This window comes from Leopardus geoffroyi (genome assembly GCF_018350155.1).
Source record: "Leopardus geoffroyi isolate Oge1 chromosome C3 unlocalized genomic scaffold, O.geoffroyi_Oge1_pat1.0 chrC3_random_Un_scaffold_41, whole genome shotgun sequence".
NCBI classification, from domain to species: domain Eukaryota; kingdom Metazoa; phylum Chordata; class Mammalia; order Carnivora; family Felidae; genus Leopardus; species Leopardus geoffroyi.
The window spans coordinates 64,565-84,408 of NW_025543556.1; the positions used below are offsets into that span (position 1 = coordinate 64,565).

General features: G+C 40.1%; 1 protein-coding gene across 1 annotated transcript in view; it reads left to right on the top strand.

Moving 5' to 3' along the window:
- Positions 1-19,844, top strand: part of LOC123595661 (ankyrin repeat domain-containing protein 26-like) — an 81,327-nt gene that overhangs the window by 51,773 nt on the left and 9,710 nt on the right. Inside the window, exons 14-16 of the mRNA XM_045473344.1 lie at positions 5,166-5,218; positions 5,565-5,658; positions 19,451-19,741. Coding sequence (XP_045329300.1) covers positions 5,166-5,218; positions 5,565-5,658; positions 19,451-19,741 — 438 coding nt within the window. The remainder of the gene's footprint in view (positions 1-5,165; positions 5,219-5,564; positions 5,659-19,450; positions 19,742-19,844) is intronic.

Sequence of the window (19,844 nt, forward strand, 5' to 3'; positions counted from 1 at the left end):
CCAGTTTCACTATGATATGTCGTGCAGAAGATCGATTCAAGTTCCGTCTGAATGGAGTTCTCTGTGCCTCTTGGATTTCAATGCCTTTTTCCTTCCCCAGTTCAGGGAAGTTCTCAGCTATTATTTCTTCAAGTACCCCTTCAGCACCTTTCCCTCTCTCTTCCTCCTCTGGGATACCAATTATGCGTATATTATTTCTTTTTAGTGTATCACTTAGTTCTCTAATTTTCCCCTCATACTCCTGGATTTTTTTATCTCTCTTTCTCTCAGCTTCCTCTTTTTCCATAACTTTATCTTCTAGTTCACCTATTCTCTCCTCTGCCTCTTCAATCCGAGCTGTGGTGGTTTCCATTTTGTTTTGCATTTCATTTAAAGCGTTTTTCAGCTCCTCGTGACTGTTCCTTAGTCCCTTGATCTCTGTAGCAAGGGATTCTCTGCTGTCCTCTATACTGTTTTCAAGCCCAGCGATTAATTTTATGACTATTATTCTAAATTCACTTTCTGTTATATTATTTAAATCCTTTTTGATCAGCTCATTAGCTGTTGTTATTTCCTGGAGATTCTTCTGAGAGGAATTCTTCCGCTTGGTCATTTTGGATAGTCCCTGGCGTGGTGAGGACCTGCAGGGCACTTCCCCTGTGCTGTGGTGTATAACTGGAGTTGGTGGGCGGGGCTGCAGTCCGGCCTGATGTCTGCCCCCAGCCCACCGCTGCGGCCACAGTCAGACTGGTGTGTGCCTTCTCTTCCCCTCTCCTAGGGGCGGGATTCACTGTGGGGTGGCGTTGCCCGTCTGGGCTACTTGCACACTGCCAGGCTTGTGATGCTGGGGATCTGGCGTATTAGCTGGGGTGGGTAGGCAAGGTGCACAGGGGCAGGAGGGGCAGGCTTAGCTCGCTTCTCCTTAGGTGATCCACTTCAGGAGGGGCCCTGTGGCAGCGGGAGGGAGTCAGATCCGCTGCTAGAGGTTTGGCTTTGCAGAAGCACAGAGTTGGGTGTTTGCGCGGAGTGAGCAAGTTCCCTGGCAAGAACTGGTTCTCTTTGGGATTTTGGCTGGGGGATGGGCGGGGGAGATGGCGCTGGCGAGCGCCTTTGTTCCCCACCAAACTGAGCTCTGTCGTCCGGGGGCTCAGCAGCTCTCCCTCCCTTTGTCCTCCAGCCTTTCCGCTTTCCGAGCAGAGCTGTTAACTTATGACCTCCCAGACACTAAGTCGCGCTTGCTGTCGGAACACAGTCCGTCAGGCCCCTCCGCTTTTGCAAGCCAGACTCCGGGGCTCTGCTTGGCCAGCGAGCCGCCCCTCCGCCCCGGCTCCCTCCCGCCAGTCCGTGGAGCATGCACCGCCTCGTCGCCCTTCCTACCCTCTTCCGTGGGCCTCTCGTCTGCGCTTGGCTCCGGCAACTCCGTTATGCTAATCCTCTGGCGGTTTTCTGGGTTATTTAGGCAGGTGTAGGTGGAATCTAATTGATCCGCAGGACGCGCGGTGAGCCCAGCGTCCTCCTACGCCGCCATCTTCCCTCCGTCTGCCTTTCAGCGTGTTTCAAACTTCCGCACGCTTTGAGTGATCATGTCATCTTGAATTCTGACTTTCTCTTGTAGTCTCAATCCTTCAGTGGGAGTTTGAGAACGGGTTATTTGAATGATGATTTGTTGTAATTTGTAATTACAAGTTTGCAACTTATTCTTTTCATCAACAATGACTAGCAGGTCGTTATGCAAACGTCCTTCTCAAAGGAATGGACTTTTCTCTTTGTTGGATTTTGTAAAGGAAAAGAAATGCCAGTGAAAAAGGAGAAATGGCTGCTCTGTCAGGGCCTTCCTAGTAACATAGTCCTCCTACCATTGCAAGTTCAGAAACTCATTATCTTTTTCCACTCACTTGAGTTAATCAGCCTTTCACAGATTTCACAATTCAATCTCAGAAAAGACTAATGTGCCATTCAAGATTCTCATTTATTGATATGTATTGAAACCCCAACTGTTTTCCAAGTAGAACAGTTAATGTCCTCGAACTCTCACCCTCCTTTGTAGGATTCTCATTGTAAATCCTAAGTGGGAGCAATGAGGTCTACACTGACCAACTCATTTCTGTCAGTCACAAAAGCTATATAATATACATGCCAGTTTCATTAGACAGCTATACCCGTCAGGGGAACTAGAACATACTGTTGACTGGTCCCTTTTGTGGCTGAAGATGCAATGAAAATTATTTTCTTTTCTAGACGTCTTATAAATGAGTCACATTGTAATAGGGAACTTTTCAGGCAAGTAACATGACTCTCTATTGATCAGTCTTCTATGAATGAGAGTGCGAGGCATTGTCCTGCTACTGTGTCCTGAAGAAATCATTAAGGTCTCAAAAACTAAAATTTGTAAGGACATCTGAAACTGATGAAGCTTATTAAAGAATAACGAGGGATTTAGTGTAGATCTGTAAATAAAGGAATTAAGATTATGGCATGAAATTCTCTGCCACTTTAAGGTCTTCCCTGTGAAACAAAAACTTAGTTATCTTTCAGCCAACACAGTCCATAGCTCTGACTTCTCTAGAAGGTCCTTATCTCCTGATTCCCCAAACCAGGGGCTACCTGGGTGAAGACATTTGATGCACACAATTTTGAGGTGAAGAATCTGGATTGGGAAGAAGAGGTAGCTCTAGCCAACTTAACCTTCCTAACAATTTAGTCAAGTATACATCTGAAAGGAACTTCAGAAGACTTCCATAAGTTGAAATCTCTATGGACTAAGAAATTACTCCAAAGGAAACAAAGGCAAACCAGTGATCATCCAGCCCTTGTGATAAATGTCGTGTTATAAAGAAAAGTGAGTCAAAGTATGCTGGTCAGCATCCTAAGGGTAAGGGTGCCCCCTAAGACTCAATAAGAAAAACACACTCAATGTAACACTGAAAAGAGTCCATATAAAATGTACACGATTAGCTGTCTACAAAGGTACTCCATGTCAAGTAATGATTTTTGAGTGCGTGGTTGAGAATGTTGTCTATGAGCACCTAGATGGAAGAGCGAAAAGTACACATGGCCTAGGTAAAGGGGCCTAGGTAAAGGTGTGGTTAAAAGAGCAGAGGGAGGGCATGGTCATTTTTCTCAGCTGCTGCTGAAAAGTGAAGCAGGATAGAGACCTTAATAAAATTTTTTAAAAAAGAGGTTCTTGATGACCCTCAAAATGTCTTAGTGGAATGATAGGAGTGAAAGTTAGATTTTAGTGTAAAAGAAGGTAATAAGTGAAGAAAAGTTGATTCTGTGGATGAGACGATACATTAAAGAATGTTCGAGTCCACTGCAAGGGGAGAAGCAGCGTGATAGATGGACAAAGCTTCAAAAGTTAAGCAAATGGTTACTAGAAAAGGAGAAATTGAAATCTTTTTTCCTTATGCACCCAGTGCTAGGATTTACAGATTTATAGCACTTTACCAATTGTAAAGCTCTGGGGCCAGCTTTTCTGTTATGCTGTTACTACAAAGCCTTAATCTCCTCATCAGAGTACCCACTAAAGCAGCCAAATGTAAACAGTATGGACATGAAATGATTGAGGAACTTTGGTGTAGCAAGACTCCATTATATTCATGTCAGTGGCTTTCCCTTGCCTCTGATGGTGATGTAAAGCATCTATTACTCAATCTAAGAGGTGCTATTTGTACCGTAGTCCATGAGTATTGTCCACTGAGTAGTATAGAGAGGGAGTTAGTTAAAAGTATTATAAGTGGGGAAAAAAAAGTACTGTTTGCTAGTGGCATTGGCGAAAGTTGTGTGAAGTACTGAGGAGAGATTCTGGGCCTCATGCTCCCCATTTGCTGCCACTTGCGGTGGTATGAAGAATGACTTCAGTACAATTTGTAAAGGGGACCACTTGTATTGGCATGCCACCTGCCTTAACTATCTCATTGTATTGGAATGCAAAATACAGCAAAAGTAAACATGCTAAATGCATACACTTAGAGCTGACTATGTGCCACGTACCCTTCTAAGTTTTTCACCTGTTATTTCCTAATTTAAGCTTCCCAACATCCCAGTGGGGTAGATACTATTATTATTTATTTTGAGATCACTTTTTTAAGGTTCTTTATTTTGAGAGAGAGAGCGAGATTGTGGGAAGGGCAGATAGGGAGAGAGAGAGAGGGACAGAGAGAGAGAGAGAGAGAGAGAGAATCCCAAGCAGTCTCCTCGCTGTCCATGCAGAGCCCGATGTGCTCAATCACATGACCCTGAGATCATGTCCTGAAGCGAAATCAAGGGCCAGATGCTCAACCGACTGAGCCACCCATGTGCCCCAGTAGGTGCTGTCATTAACTTCATTTTACAGATGCAGAGATTGAGACATGGAAGGTTTAGGTAGTGTGCTCAAGGTCATACAGCTCATAACAAGCAGAATTGGGAATTCAGACCCAGGCTTTCCGGCTCCTACTATGATGCTGCTTCTCAAACTCTTCCATGAAATATCTTGTTGTCACTGAATACAGCATGTTCAGTTTTATCATCACAAGAATAGAAATGTCATTCACCTATGTGAATATGTAAAATCATAGTTGATGCAGTGTTTGTAATATGAAAACAGAAATGTTTGCCATAAGATTAATTCCTATATTTCCTCCATTTCACCAGTAGATACATTTGTACATTTATCTGCTCATATAAATTTAAAAAAATTAAAAACGTTCTGATTTTGTAACAGAGTGAGGTTGGTACATTATTCTGGAAGAGTATTGAAACATTTTCAGCTTTGTAGGCCATAGTCTCTGTTGTAGCAGCTCAACTCTATTGTTAGGATCTAAAAGTAGCCATCAATCAGCATGTAGCGGAGAGTGTGGCTGGGTCCAATAAAATTTTAGTTACAGGCGCACTTGGGCGGCTAGGTGGTTGAGTGTCCTGACCCTTAATTTCCACTCAGGTCATGATCCTAAACCCCACATCATGAGAGCAGTCATGAGACCGAGCCCCACATCAGGCTTCACCCTGAGCTTGGAGCCTGCCTACGATTTTCTCTGTCTCTACCTCTGCCTCTATTCCCCACTTGTGTGTGTTTTCTCTCTCTCTCTCTCTCCCTCTCTCTCTCTCTCTCTCAAGTAAAAAAAAAAACATTTAGTTACAGAAACAGGTGATGGTGTTCTACTAGATTGTCAGTAGTTAAAATTATATTTTTTTCTTTATTTTAGTTGCAAGAAGCAAAGGATCAACATGCAGAGGCCATAAGATATGCCGAGAAGACGTAAGATCATATGGAAAAGTATAATTTAATCCTAAAAGAAAATAGCTTGTTTTTTATAAAGCAGATAAGCAACGTAGTATGAGAAATGTATTCGTTATGCCAGTATATCCTTGTTAAACTGGATACAAATTCCAGCTTTGAGTTATTTTGAAATGCAGAATTGTGGCACATTATGTCTCAATTTTGCACCCTATCCACAAAAGACAACGAGAAAAATGGCTCAATTGCCAAATCTTCCTCTTGATACAATTTTAAGAATTTCTGTAATCCTCTCATTTGTCAGAAATTATATGGTATTTTTGTAAATTTATGTGTGAGAATAATTACCTTAAGATCTGCATTTTAGGCTAGAAGTGCAAAATGCCAGGCCAGAAGAAACCATCAAACAGCAAGTGGCCCAAATTCAAGATCTTCAGAGCAACTTGTTAAGGACAAGTTTGGTAAGTCAGTCCTTTGATGTCTGTCCTACTGAAAAGGAATCCTTATTTCAATAGGTGTAGTACATAAGAATGTTTTGGATCATATGGAAAATCTCACTGATCAAAATATTAGGTTGATATTGTTCCTACTTGCTACTAGCGATGGAATTTTTCGATAGAGATGAAGTTGATTGAACTCATAAAGTAATGATGTTTATAGTGACATTTTCATAAAAACATTGTGAGAGTCTAAAAAAGCAACATTTTATATATACCACAGTGAGCGTTTGGTTTAGTCCACCATTTGGCTACTGTTAATAATGCGGCTGTGAACGTTGGCATACAGATGTGTGAGAGTCCCTGCTAATATTTTTCAGCGTGTTTCAAACTTCCGCACGCTTTGAGTGATGTCATCTTGAATTCTGACTTTCTCTTGTAGTTTCAACCCTTCAGTGAGAGTTTGAGAACGGATTATTTTAATGATGATTTGTTGTAATTTGTAATTACAAGTTTGCAACTTATTCTTTTCATCAACAATGACTAGCAGGTCATTATGCAAACGTCCTTCTCAAAGGAATGGACTTTTCTCTTTGTTGGAAAAGAAATGCCAGTGAAAAAGGAGAAATGGCTGCTCTGTCCGGGCCTTACCTAGTAACATAGTGCTCCTACCATTGCAAGTTCAGAAACTCATTTTTTTTTCATTCAGTTGAGTTAATCAGCCTTTCACAGATTTCACAATTCAATCTCAGAAAAGACTAATGTGCCATTCAGAATTCTCATTTATTGATATGTAGTGAAACCCCAACTGTTTTCCAAGCAGAACAGTTAATGTCCTCGAACTCTCACCCTCCTTTGTAGGATTCTCATTGTAAATCCTAAGTGGGAGCAATGAGGTAGATACACTGACCAACTCATTTCTGTCAGTCGCAAAAGCTATATAATATATATGCCAGTTTCATTAGACAGCTATACCCGTCAGGGGAATTAGAACATTCTGTTGACTGGTCCTTTTTGTGGCTGAAGAGGCATTGAAAATTATTTTCTTTTCTAGACGTCTTATAAATGAGTCACATAGTAATAGGGAACTTTTCATGCAAGTAACATGACTCTCTGTTGATCAGTCTTCTATGAATGAGAGTGCTCGGCCTTGTCCTGCTACTGTGTCCTGAAGAAATCTTTAAAGTCTCAAAAACTAAAATTTGTAAGAATATCTGAAACTGATGAAGCTTATTAAAGAATAACGAGGGATTTTCTGTGTATCCCTATAGAAAGGAATTAAGGTTATGGCATGAAATTATCTGCCACTTTAAGGTCTTCCCTGTGAAACAAAAACTTAGATAGCTTTCAGCCAACTCAGTCCATAGCCCTGACTTCTCTAGAAGGTCCTTTTCTCCTTAATCCCCAACCAGAGGCTTTCTGGGTTGAAAATTTTTTTTGGGGGGGTGGGGGGGACGTTACTCTTTTTGTTGTATCTTTATTTTTTTTTTTCAACGTTTATTTATTTTTGGGACAGAGAGAGACAGAGCATGAACGGGGGAGGGGCAGAGAGAGAGGGAGACACAGAATCGGAAACAGGCTCCAGGCTCTGAGCCATCAGCCCAGAGCCTGACGCGGGGCTCGAACTCACGGACCGCGAGATCGTGACCTGGCTGAAGTCGGGTGCTTAACCGACTGCGCCACCCAGGCGCCCCTCTTTATTTTTTTTTAATTCGCATCCCAATTAGTAAGCATTTAGTGAAGCAATGATTTCAGGAGTAGATTCCTTAATGCCCCTTGCCCATTTAGCACATCCCCCCTCCCACAACCCCTCCAGCAATCCTCAGTTTTTTCTCCATATTTATGAGTCTCCTGTGTTTGTCCTCCTCCCTGTTTTTATATTATTATTGTTTCCCTTCCTATTGGTTCATCTGTTTTGTCTCTTAAAGTCCTCATACTAGGGAAGTCATATGAGTTTTGTCTTTCTCTGACTAATTTCACTTAGCATAATACTCTCCAGTTCCATCCACGTAGTTGCAAATGGCAAGATTTCCTTCTTTTTGATTGCCGAGTAATACTCCATGGAATATATATATATATATATATATATATATATATATGTATATATATATATATATATCACATCTTCTTTTTTTAATTTTTTTAATTTTTTTAATTTTTTTAACGTTTTACTCATTTTTGAGACAGGGGAGACAGAGCGTGAACAGGGGAGGGTCATAGAGAGGGAGACACAGAATCTGAAACAGGCTCCAGGCTCCCAACTGTCAGCACAGAGCCCGATGTGGGGCTCGAACCCATGAACCGTGAGATCGTGACCTGAGCCCAAGTCAGAAGCTTAACTGACTGAGCCACCCAGGCACCCCGAACATCGCCATTTTAACGTGATTATTATCCATTTCTGTATCGTCTTTAAAGAACTAATCCATTCTTTTGCCCGTTTTTATATTGGATTGTCTTTTCATTATTGGAAGAGTTATTTAAATGTGCTACATGCAAATCCCTTAGCAGATATGGGATTTTCAGGTATTTTCTCCTATTTAGTCACTTGCCTTTTCACTTTCTTGATAGTGATATTTGAAGCATAGTAGTTTTCAATTTTGATGAAATAAACTTAATCAGCTTTTGTCTTTTGGTGTCAAGTCTAAGAAATCATTGTCAAATCCAGTCATAAACATATACATGTAAGCTTTTTTCTAAGAGCTTTATCATTTTAGCTCTTAGATTTTAAGTTAATTTTGTATATATGCTATGAGGTAGAGGTTTGATTTTATTGCTTTGCATGTGGATATCCATTTGTCCCAGTACCGTTTGTTACAAAGACTAGTCTTATTCCATTTAATTGTCTAGCACCCTTGTGGAAAATCAGTTCACTATATTGTGAGAGTTTATGTTTAGATTCTCAATGTTAATACCTTGATCTACATGTCTGTCCTTATGCCAGTACTATATCAAATTTTATGAAAACTTTTTCCGTGTTATCTTGCAAATTACCAGTCACTTATGTAATAATAAAAAGTCAATGTAGTAGAACATAACTTTGCTCCTATAGAGATTTTTGCTTCTTGAAGGACCCTTTCGCCAGCCTATGCCTTGCTGACACCATGACTCGATGTGAAGTCAGGCTCAAAAAGATAAAATGCTCTTTCTTTAGTGTGTTCAGACTTTACTTATTTATTTATTTATTTATTTATTTACATTTATATATTTTTTAGAGCGTGCACAAGCAGGACGAGGGGTTGTGTAGGGAGAGAAAGAGAGAGAGAGAGAGAGAGAGAGAGAGAGAGAGAGAAGAGAGAATTTTTAGCAGGCTTCACACTTAGTGTGGAGGCTGACAGGGGTCTTGATCCCATGACCCTGGGATCATGACCTGAGAGGTTGAGGCTCAACTGACTGAGCCACCCAGCTTCCCCGCCTGTGCAAACTTTTAGTGTCTCAGTCAGTGCTGCCCACTTTCATTTCCATCAAATCTTGGCCATAGGATCTCTTGACTCAGTCTACTACCGTTTACTTCATTATATTTTATTATCTCATTATACTGCATAGACTCATCCATAGTTTTCACCATCTAGGAAGGAAAAGATTAACTCTGGGCTATTCCTCATTCCTGTTAAGCAATCTTGCTAACCCATCATCTTGCAATTCACAATGAGATCCTCTTCTGACCTGGTTCTTGTGTGTAACACTGGTGTTAATCCTGTTCTTGGCACAGAACCTACATTCTTGGAACACACAGTAGCCTGTTTCCCCTTCTTTCACTTAAATAGAAAGATATGCATAGCTATATTTTATAGCTCAGCGTATAATTAATGGAATAAACATTACATCATTCAAATAATACAGCTGTACAAAGTGAGGTAGTATTAAGTTGATTTATCAGAGACAAATAGTAGATTGGTAATTTGAATGACAACAAACTTTTGAAGCCAACTTGTATGATATGGAGAAGCATTGTGGGACAACACAAAGATGAAGTGATCTTACCTCCCCACAGAAACAAGGTTGGAGTAAGGTAAAGGAGAATGTGCAGTTAATTTAACTAGTGCTAAAGGACAGTACATTTGTTTTGCTACTGAAAAGATGAAAAATGATTCCATGACATTCTCTTTATTTCCTCACTGAGGAAAGGAGAATGAAGATTGAGCATTCAATGGCTTAAAAAATACTCAAAGCTGCCTATTTCCTTTAATTGAAATCAGATCAAAGGCCCAATTTTGGTTATCAAATTGGCTCTTTCTATCAATTTTATCAAATTGACTCTATTGTGTTTCTAAGTCAATTTTATGAAATTGAATTGTGCTTCACATCGTATGTCTCTGTGCTTCTACCTTAACTTGAGGGGAAATTCTAAAGAGGCATTCCTTCCTACTTGTAAGAATTGTTGGAATTGAAGGGAATCTTAGAAAAAGTTCTTAGAGATCGGAAGACGGCAGAGGAGTAGGAGGACTCTAGGCTTGCTTCATCCCACGAATACAACTAGATAACAATCAGTTCACCCTAAATACCCGAGAAATAGACCTGAAGACTGACAGAACAAACTCCACAACAAAAGGGAGAGAAGAGGGCACATCAAAGAAGGTCCTTGATGCAGAAATGTCTAGAAGAGAAACAGATCCTGGCTTCTGCAGAGGGGAGGGAGTCGAGGTTGTGGGTAAGGGTGAGAGAGAGGAACGCACAGGGGAACGCACAAAGAGAACATTTCCCCATAGTCACTGGCTTGGAAAACGAGGGGCTGCATTTCGTGAGTTCTTGCAACCAGTAGTGCTTAAAGTCTGGAGTTTTAAAGGGCATCCGGTTTAGCTGGTTTAGTGTCCTGAGGTACTGCACTGCTCTTGGAAAGAGGGCAGGCAAACAATGTGGGAGCATATAGCATGTGTACAGTGGTCTGAAGAGTGCCTGGGGCACACAGTGGGGAGATAATTTGCTCTTCTCAGAGCACGTCCCTCAGAGGCAAAGCTCAGAGAGGCCTGTCTGTAGGAACAAAGCCGCTGACTGGCACCATCTCCTTCTCCTGCCACTCACTACAAACATAAAGCCACCTGCAGGAAGCAGTGCATTGCTAACACTGACTACCTAACTTGCTTACACCAAAAACCACCCCCTTGCACTCTGGTGGAACTACCTTTCTCAATCACTCTTGCTTGAGTTCCAGCACAGCAGACCCCTCCCCCAGAAGACCAGGACAAATGCCAGCCCACACCACATCTCCCAACCAGAGAGTTTCCCTTGGCCTCAGTTCCAGTAGAGGTGGTGACAGGTCTCATTTCATAAGCAGACCAGAGCACACCTAGTTAAACCTCGCTATGTTCAGGCCAGGGACCAAACACTCACCAGACCAGGCAAGGAGAGCCTCTGCAGACGACTGGCCTGAAGGATAGCATAGCCAGAACACAACAGCAGAACACTTGCAGCACACACTGGTGACACTCCCTGAAGTGTTAGACCCTGGGCATTACATGACGTCTTTTTCCTAAGTCCATTACTTTCGGGAGCAGATGACATAACTGGCTTCTCTAACACACAGAAGCTGGAAGATACTTAGACAAAATGAAAAGACAGAGGCATTTATCCCAAATGAAAGGACAGGATAAGGCCATGGCCAGAGACCTAAATGGGACAGATGTAAATAACACGCCTAATGAAGAATTTAAAACCATGATCATTAGGATATTCACTGGACTTGGGGAAAGAATGGAAGACATCCGAGAGACCCTTACCACAGACATAAAAGAGCTGAAGAATCAGAGATGAAGAGTGCAGTAAAAATGAACAGCAACCTGGAAGAAGCAGAGGAACAAATTAATGACCTAGAAGACAAAGTAATGGAAAGCAGTGAAGCTGAAGAAGACAAAGACGAATTATCCAATGCAAGAATAGACTTAAGGCATTGGGTGACTCCGTCAAATGTAAAAACATTCATATGATAGGAGTCCCAGAAGAAGAAGACAGAGAGAAGGGGACAGATAACTGATTTGAAGACACAATAACTGAAAAATTCTCTAATGTGGAGGAGAAAACAGACATCCAGATCCAGGAGGCACAGAGAACTTCCATCAAAATCAACACCCAAGACATGTTGTAATTAAATTTGCAAAATATACTGCTAACATCTTTTTTTTTAGTGTTTTGTCTTTTGCCCTTGTTTTTTTTATTTCTGTGACAGAACACAGACACAAGCATGGGAGGGGTAGAGAGAGAGAGAGAGAGAGAGAGAGAGAGAGAGAGAATCCCAAGCACTCTCTGTGCTGTCAGTGCAGAGCCCACTGGAGGGCTTAAACCCACGAACTGCAAGGTCACGACTTGAGCTAAGATCAAGTCATGCTTCACCAACTAAGCCACGCAGGCGCCCCACTGCTACAAATCTTAAAAGCAGCAAAACAAGTCATTCACTTCCAAGGGAAAACCCACAAGGCTAGCAGGAGATTTTTCAACAGAAACGTTGCAAGGCAGAAGGAAATGACATGATATATTCAAAGTGCTGAATGAGAAAAATCTGCGGCCAAATATACTCTATCCAGTAAGGCTATCATTCATAATAGAAGGAGAGATAAACAATTTCTCAGACAAACAAAAATGGAAGGAGTTTGTGACCACTAAATCAGCCTGTAAAAAGTATTATCGGGGACTCTGAGTGGAAAAGAGAGATCAAAAGTGACAGTATAAAGGCAGGAAATGTATAAGCAGTAAAAAATCTATATTTCTTAAAAAAAATCATTAAGGAATGCCCCCAAAAAGATATACAATATAATAGCTTATCAAATCATGGGGAGGAGAAAAAAAATGAGCTCTAACTTAAGTGACCATCAACTTAATATAGACTGCTACACGCAGAAGAGGTGATATACAAATTAATGCTTATCATATACCAAAACCCACTAATAACGATGCAAAGAATAAAGAGAAAGAAATCCAAATATATCATGAAAGCAAATTAGAAAGACATCAAAGGGAGAAAAACAATAAAGGATTTGAGAAAATCTCCAGAAACAACCACAAAACAAGTAGTAAAATGACAATAAATACATACCTGTCAATAATTACTTTGGATATAAATGGAATAAACACTCCAACCAAAAGACCTAGGGTGACAGGATGGATTGAAAAACAAGACCCATCTGTATGCTGCCTATAAATCCTCATTTTAGACATAAAGACACCTGCAGATTGAAAATGAGGGGATGCTTGCACTGTTGGTGGTAATGCAAACTGGTGCAGCCGCTCTGGAAAAGAGTGCATAGGTTCCTCAAAACAATTGAAAATCGAACTACCCTATGACCCCTCTATAGCTCCACTGGGAATTTATGCAAAGGATACAGGAATGCTGAATCATAGGGGCACATGTACTCCAATGTCTATAGCAGTGCTTTCAACAAGAGCCAAATTCTGGAAAAAGCCTAAATGCCCATCAACTGATAAATGGATAAAGAGATGTGGTTTATATATACACTGAAATACTACCTGGCAAGGAGGAAGAGTGAAATCATGCTATCTCTTGCAATATGGATGGAACTAGAAGGTATTATGCTACATGAAATAAGTCACAGAAAGACAGATATCATATGTTTTTGCTCCTATGTGGAACTTGAGAAACTTAACAGAAGACTGTGGGGGAAGGGAAGGGGAAAAATAGTTACAAACAGAGAAGGAGAGGGGCAAACCATAAGAGACTCTTGAATGCAGAGAACAAAGAGAGGGTTGATGGGGGGCGGTGGGTAAGAATGGAATGTGAGTGGTGGGCATTGAGGAGGGCACTTGTTGGGATGAGCCCTGGGTGTTGTCTATAAGTGATGAACCACCGGAATCTACTCCCAAAACCAAGAGCACACTATACACACTGTATGTTAGCCAAGTTGACAATAAATTCTATTAAAATAAATGAAACCAAGGGGGTGGAGAAAAATTTATCACGTTAAAGAAAAAATAGCTATACTTTGGTTAGGCAAAAGAGTCCTTAAAACAAAGACTGTGGGGCACCTGGGTGCCTTAGTCATTTGAGTGACCGACTAGGTCTTGGCTCAGGTCATGATCTTATGGCTGGTGGCTTTGAGCCCCATGTTGGGCTCCAGGCTGACAGCATGGAGGCTGCTTGAAATTTTCTCTCCCCCTTTCTATGTCCCTCCCCAACTCTGTCTCTCTCAAAATAAATGAACAACCAAAAACAAAGACTGTAGCAAGAGCCAAAGAATGCTACTATATCATAATAAAGGCTACAATCCAATAGGAAGATCTAACAATTGTAAATATTTATGCACCCACCATGAGAGCACTCAAGTACATAAAACAATAACCTACATAAAGGAACTAATTGATAATAAGACAGTAATAGGGTACTTTATCACCCCATTTACATCAACAGATCTTAACAAAAAATCACCAAAAAATACATCTTAACAGAAAATTCCCAAAGAAACAATGGCTTTGAGCCATACAGAGAAAGACAGATATCATATGTGTTCACTCTTATGTGGATCCTGAGAAACTTAACAGGAATCCATGGGGGAGGGGAAGGAAAAAAAGAGGTTAGAGTGGAAGAGAGCCAAAGGATAAGACACTCTTAAAAACTGAGAACAAACTGAGGGCTGATGGGGGGTGGGAGCGAGTGGAGGGTGGGTGATGGGTATTGAGGAGGGCACCTGTTGAGATGAGCACTGGGTGCTGTATGGAAACCAATTTGACAATAAATTTCATATATTTAATTAAAAAAAAAAGAAAAAGAAACAATGGTTTCGAATGACAGAGCGGACCAGATTGGAGTTAAGAGATTTTTTCAGAACGTTCCATCTTAAAACAGAATACACGTTGTTTTCAAGTGTACATGGAATATTCTCAAGAATGGATCACAAACAAAAAACAGGCCTTAATTATTAAAAACAATACTTGCAGGTTAAATAACGTGCTACTACACTGGAATGGGTTAAGCAAGAGATACAAGAAGAAACTTAAAAAATTACGTGTATACAAATGGAAATGAAAAAAAAAAAAAAGAAAAAAAACAATGGTCTGAAACCTTTGACATGCTGCAAAAGTGGTCCTAAGAGGGAAGTACATAGGAATATAAGCCTACTTCAAGAAGCAAGAAAAATTTCAAACAACCTAACCTTATACCTAAAGGAGCTAGAAAAAGAACAACAAATGAAGTCTGAAGCCAGCAGAAGAAGGCAAGTAATAATGATCAGAACAGGGGGCCCTTGGGTGGCTTAACTGCTTACGTGTCTGACTCTCGATTTTGGCTCAGGTCATGATCTCACAGTTGTGAGATAGAGCCCCGTGTTAGGCTCTCTGCTGGCAGCATGGAACCTGTCTGGGATTGTCTCTTTCGCTCTCTCTCTCTCTCTCTCTCTGCCCATCCCCCACTCATGTGTGGTCTCTCTCAAAATAAAATTAAAAAAAGAGATTAAAGCAGAAATGAATGATAGACAAACAGAAAACAGATAATACTAGAACAGATCAATGAAACCTAGAGCTGGTTCTTTGTAAAAATTAATAAAACTGATAAGGTGTTAGCCAGAGTAATCAACAAGAAAATAGAAAGGACCAAAATAAATAAAACCACAAATGTGAGAGTAGAAGTAAGAACCAACACCACAGAAATACAAACATTTATGACAGAATATTGTGAAAAAAATGTATGCCAACAATTTGGACAACTTAGAAGAAATGAATAAATTCCTGGAAATATATAACTTACCAAAGTAAAACAAGAAGAAATAGAAAATTTGAAAAAATCAATAACCAGCAAGGACACTGAATCAGGAATCAAAAAACTATCAACAAACACAAGTCTAGGACCAGATGACTTCAGACGTAAATTTTAACATGTAAAGAAGAGCTAATACAAAAAAAAAAAAAATGTTTAACCTGTCCTTTTCAAATTGTTCCAGAAAAACATAAAAGGAAGGGAAACTTCCAAATTCATTCTATGCCAGCTTTACCCTGATACCAAAACCAGATAAAGACACCACAGAGAGAATTACAGGCCAGCATCTCTGATGAACATGAAAAAATCTTCAACAAAATAAGCAAACTGAATCCAACAATACATTAAAAAATCATTCACCGGGGGCAGGGGCAGCTGGGTGGCTTAGTCAGGTAAGCATCCAACATCAGCTCAGGTTACGATCTCATGGTCCGTCGGTTTGAGCCCAGTGTCAGGCTCTGTTGACAGCTAGGACCCTGGAGCCTATTTCAGATTCTGTGTTTCCCTCTCTCTCTGTCCCTCCCCTGCTTGTGTTCCTTCTCAAAAATAAATAAACATTAAAAAAGTCATTCAATCACTCACTATAACCAAGTGGGATTTATCCCTGGTTTGCAGGGGTGGTTCAATATTTGCAAATCAATGAATGTGATACCTCATATTAATTTTCAAAAAAGAATAAAATCATATTATTGCAATAGATGCAGAAAAAGAATTTGACAAACTATAACATCCATTCATGATACAAACCTCAACAAAGTAGGCTTAGAGGAACCATACCTCAACATAATAAAGGCCATATATGGAAAATGAGCAGCTAATATGATCCTAACTGGGGAAAACCTGAGAGAAAAACTTCTTAGATCTTGCTTCTAGTTATCTGCTTCTTCTCATTAGCACCATTGGTTGTTAATAAATTAATCTTGACAATTATTATATCCTACATAATGGAGAACAATTTCTCCTTTACAGGTTTATGTGTCTTATCTCTTTTTTTTTCATCCACTTTTCAATTTATCATTTTTGTTTTTTTCTTAACAAACTCCCCAAAGGTTAGATTTCTTTTGTTCACAAATCTGTTAGGAAAAGTGTGGCCAGGACAGCTAGTCTCTGCCCCGCTCAGCTTCAGGTGGGGCAACTGAAAGGTTTGGGGCTGGATCCATTTGAAGATTTGTTCACTAACGTCTGGTGGTTGATGCTGGCTGTTGCCTGGGACTTCAGTTCAGGAGGCAGCAGAAACACTTAAACTGACACACCTAGACCCTCTTTGTGACCTAGGCTTCCTCACTAGATGGGGAGCTAGATTCCAAGTAAGCAGCCTGAGATACAGAGCAAGGCAGAATCGCCTTTTGTCACCTAGGCTTGGAATACACAGGATCATAGTCACATATTCTGTTCATTAGGAGCAAGTCACTAAGGTTGTTCCATGGCCTTTTTTTTTTAATGGAATTAATATTTAAAACCTATGGACACCTTTAAAAAGTAGTATAATTTATCCCCTGGCCACAGATGTTTGTATTCCTCCCACCTGAATAATACATTCACTCCCCTCCCCCTCCAATACCTCCTGCAAGTCTCAGTTATCATGGCATCAGGTTCAGGGCTTGAGTCCAAGATCTTACCATCTTAATCAGGTGCAGTGGGGATAAGCTGCCTGGGTTATGGTATCTCAAGTATAGCCCCTTGAGTGCAAGGGTTCTCAATATGAGGACTTGAGAACGAAAGAGACAGTTATTTACCACTCACAAATGCAACATTCTAGTCAACTGCTGAAGACTCACCCATTCAGAAAAAGAAGATGGGAAGCACCCTAGTCCATAAGGTTTTGAAATATAGCCTGATGCATGCTGTCAATTCTTAAGTTAGGACTTAGTCCTAACCACGGGAATACTTTCTCCATGTCTCTTCCCTTTCTTTACTCTTTGAGCTCTTGGTTCCTTCCTTTTCATAAGGAATAACCTGTATTTGCAGCTGTTTTTTCATCCTGCTTCCACCCTGTGGGACTTCTAAGACCCAAAGGCTCTTTTCATTTTGCACTATTTGGTCTTTTATAGTCCAAGGTGGCAAATAGTATGTTTGCTACTATAAATCTCTTACCTTTTTTTTTAGTTTCCTGTAAATATTACTGGATTTCATGCCGTGTTTTAGCAAAGCGAGCCTCCAAAGTCCTTTTGAGATAAGCTTTTCGCTTCAGGTTTCCTGTGAAGCTCTTATAGGACAATGCCTTTAAAATGCGTCTACTCTTGGGGCTCCTGGCTGGCTCAGTTGGTAGAGCATGTGACACTTGATCTCTGGGTGCTGAGTTTAACCCCATGTCGGGTGTGGAACCTACTTTAAAAAAAAATCTTATACTCTTAAGATCCTTAAAGCAATTGGAGGCATACCTTAAATCTTTCTGTTTTCCTGGTAGCACCCTGGATTTTCTCTTAACCCAAAAGCCATTTCTTTATTTTAGCATTATTTGACAGTTCAACATGTAGAGAGGCTGTAAATGAGAAACAGATAATTGAACCCAGTAAGTCCTGGTTCCTTTCAGTTGCATAGTCTTTCTTTAGTTTCTCTTTCCTATCCGTTTTACTTTCAGGTATTTTGTAGCGTGACTTCCCTTTCCTCCAGTGTCATTTTCTTCACTTGCTTAGAGACCCTTGCTGTCAGCCTCTTCACAGGCCATCAGGTTTCCACTAAGAGTCTTGTGGAGGCCCTTTTTGGGTCTCATTCTTACGCTTTTCTACACCTTTCCACTTACACCTACCTCCTGGTTCAAAGGAAGTTTAGTTTTAGGTTTTTTTGAATAGCAGCACACCATTTTTAGTATCAGTATCTGTGGTAGTAATTTACTGCTGCATAATAAGCCACCTCAAAACCTAGTAGTTCAAAACAGCATTTATCTTGTTCACCAATTTTAGTTTAGGCAAAGCAGAGTAGGGCAACTCATTTCTTCTTCATTTGGCATCAGCTGGCACAACTGGAAGCTGGAGACTAGAATCATCTAAAGGCTTGTTCATGCACGTGTTTGGCTGTTGAGGCTGGCCTTTGGCTAGGACGTTGGGATTCCTGACAACGTGGTGGCTGCGTTCTAAGGGTGAGCTTCCCTAGAGAAAGAAAGTCAGATGGAAGCTGTATCACATTTTCTAAGCTGGCCTTAAAAATCACAGCAGTTCTGCATATTCTGTTCACTAGAAACCAGTTACTGAAGCCAGCATATATTAAGGGGAGGAATTTTCACAGAAGTATCAACGAATTTATAAAACCACCACATCCACTCACCTTGTCTTACCAATCATATAGAATGGATGGAAGTCCTTCCCAACTCAGCATCACTGAAACCCCAGCCAGTTTTGTTCTTGTGGTTGTTTTTGTTTAGTATGATCTCTTATTTTCTGGAAAGTAACAACGGATTACAAGATAACAGTATTGAATTAAATTTTTTTTGCTTCAAAAACATATTTGGATCATCCAATTAATGTTTTATACTGGGAGATGTGATTTCTTAACACATCCCGGAGAATCATTTCTCCTGGGAATGCACTTCAAATTAGCATAGAACATTTGCAGTTCAGAAACAGGCCATGGCATTAGAAGCATTACTTTTAGATTCATGAATTAGAGTCTTATTTCCAGAGTCTTATCTTGGGACGTATTTTTTGACTTGGGCATACATAAATCAATACGATATTGCTAAAACTTCTTTAAAAGTTATGGAGTGTTAAGATGGGGGAAGGGCTAAGAGACTTTCTCCTAAGAGGGGACTTATTTTATGAAAGAAAGATATGAAAAATATCATAGAAAAATACAAGTATAGAATCAAGTGCAAATGTTGTGTAGTAAAGAGAATGATGGCAAAGATCTATTTCAGTAACACCTGATGGCTCTAAATTGGCTCTTGATTTTCTGAGTTGTTTAAGGTTCCACATTCTAAGAGAGGTAACATTTTATTGCAAATGAGTTTATTTAAAAATTTGAGTGCCTGGCTGGCTCAGTTACTCTTGATCTTGAGATTGTGAGTTCAAGCATCACACTGGGTGTAGAGATTACTTAAAATCTGAAAAAAAAATTTTTTTTCATAGTAGTTTTGAGTTAGACTCTTTTCACTCCCTTCCAAACTATAGTGTTTTATTCATGCAGGCTGATGTCCTTACAACAGAACTGGAAACTACATCTTCAAAATGTCTACACCTGGATGCAAAAAATCAAGTTCTTCAACAAGAGTTATTATCAATGAAAGCTTTTGAAGAAGAACGTGAAAAACTAGAGAGCAACAACAAGAAGTTACAGCAAGAAGTAGTAAAATTGAAACAATTTATGGAAATGAATATGGTAGAACGCAGTCAAGTGGAGCAGTATAAACGGGAGATTGAAGAAAGAGCACGACTGGACATAGAAGAAAAATTACACGAAGTCAACCTGTTTTTACAGGTTAATTGATTGATCTGTAATGTGCTTTAATTCATTTCACTGCAAATTACATTTTGGATAGATGTATTGTAGGGGTTTCCTCTACTTGCTTTATGGTAATTTG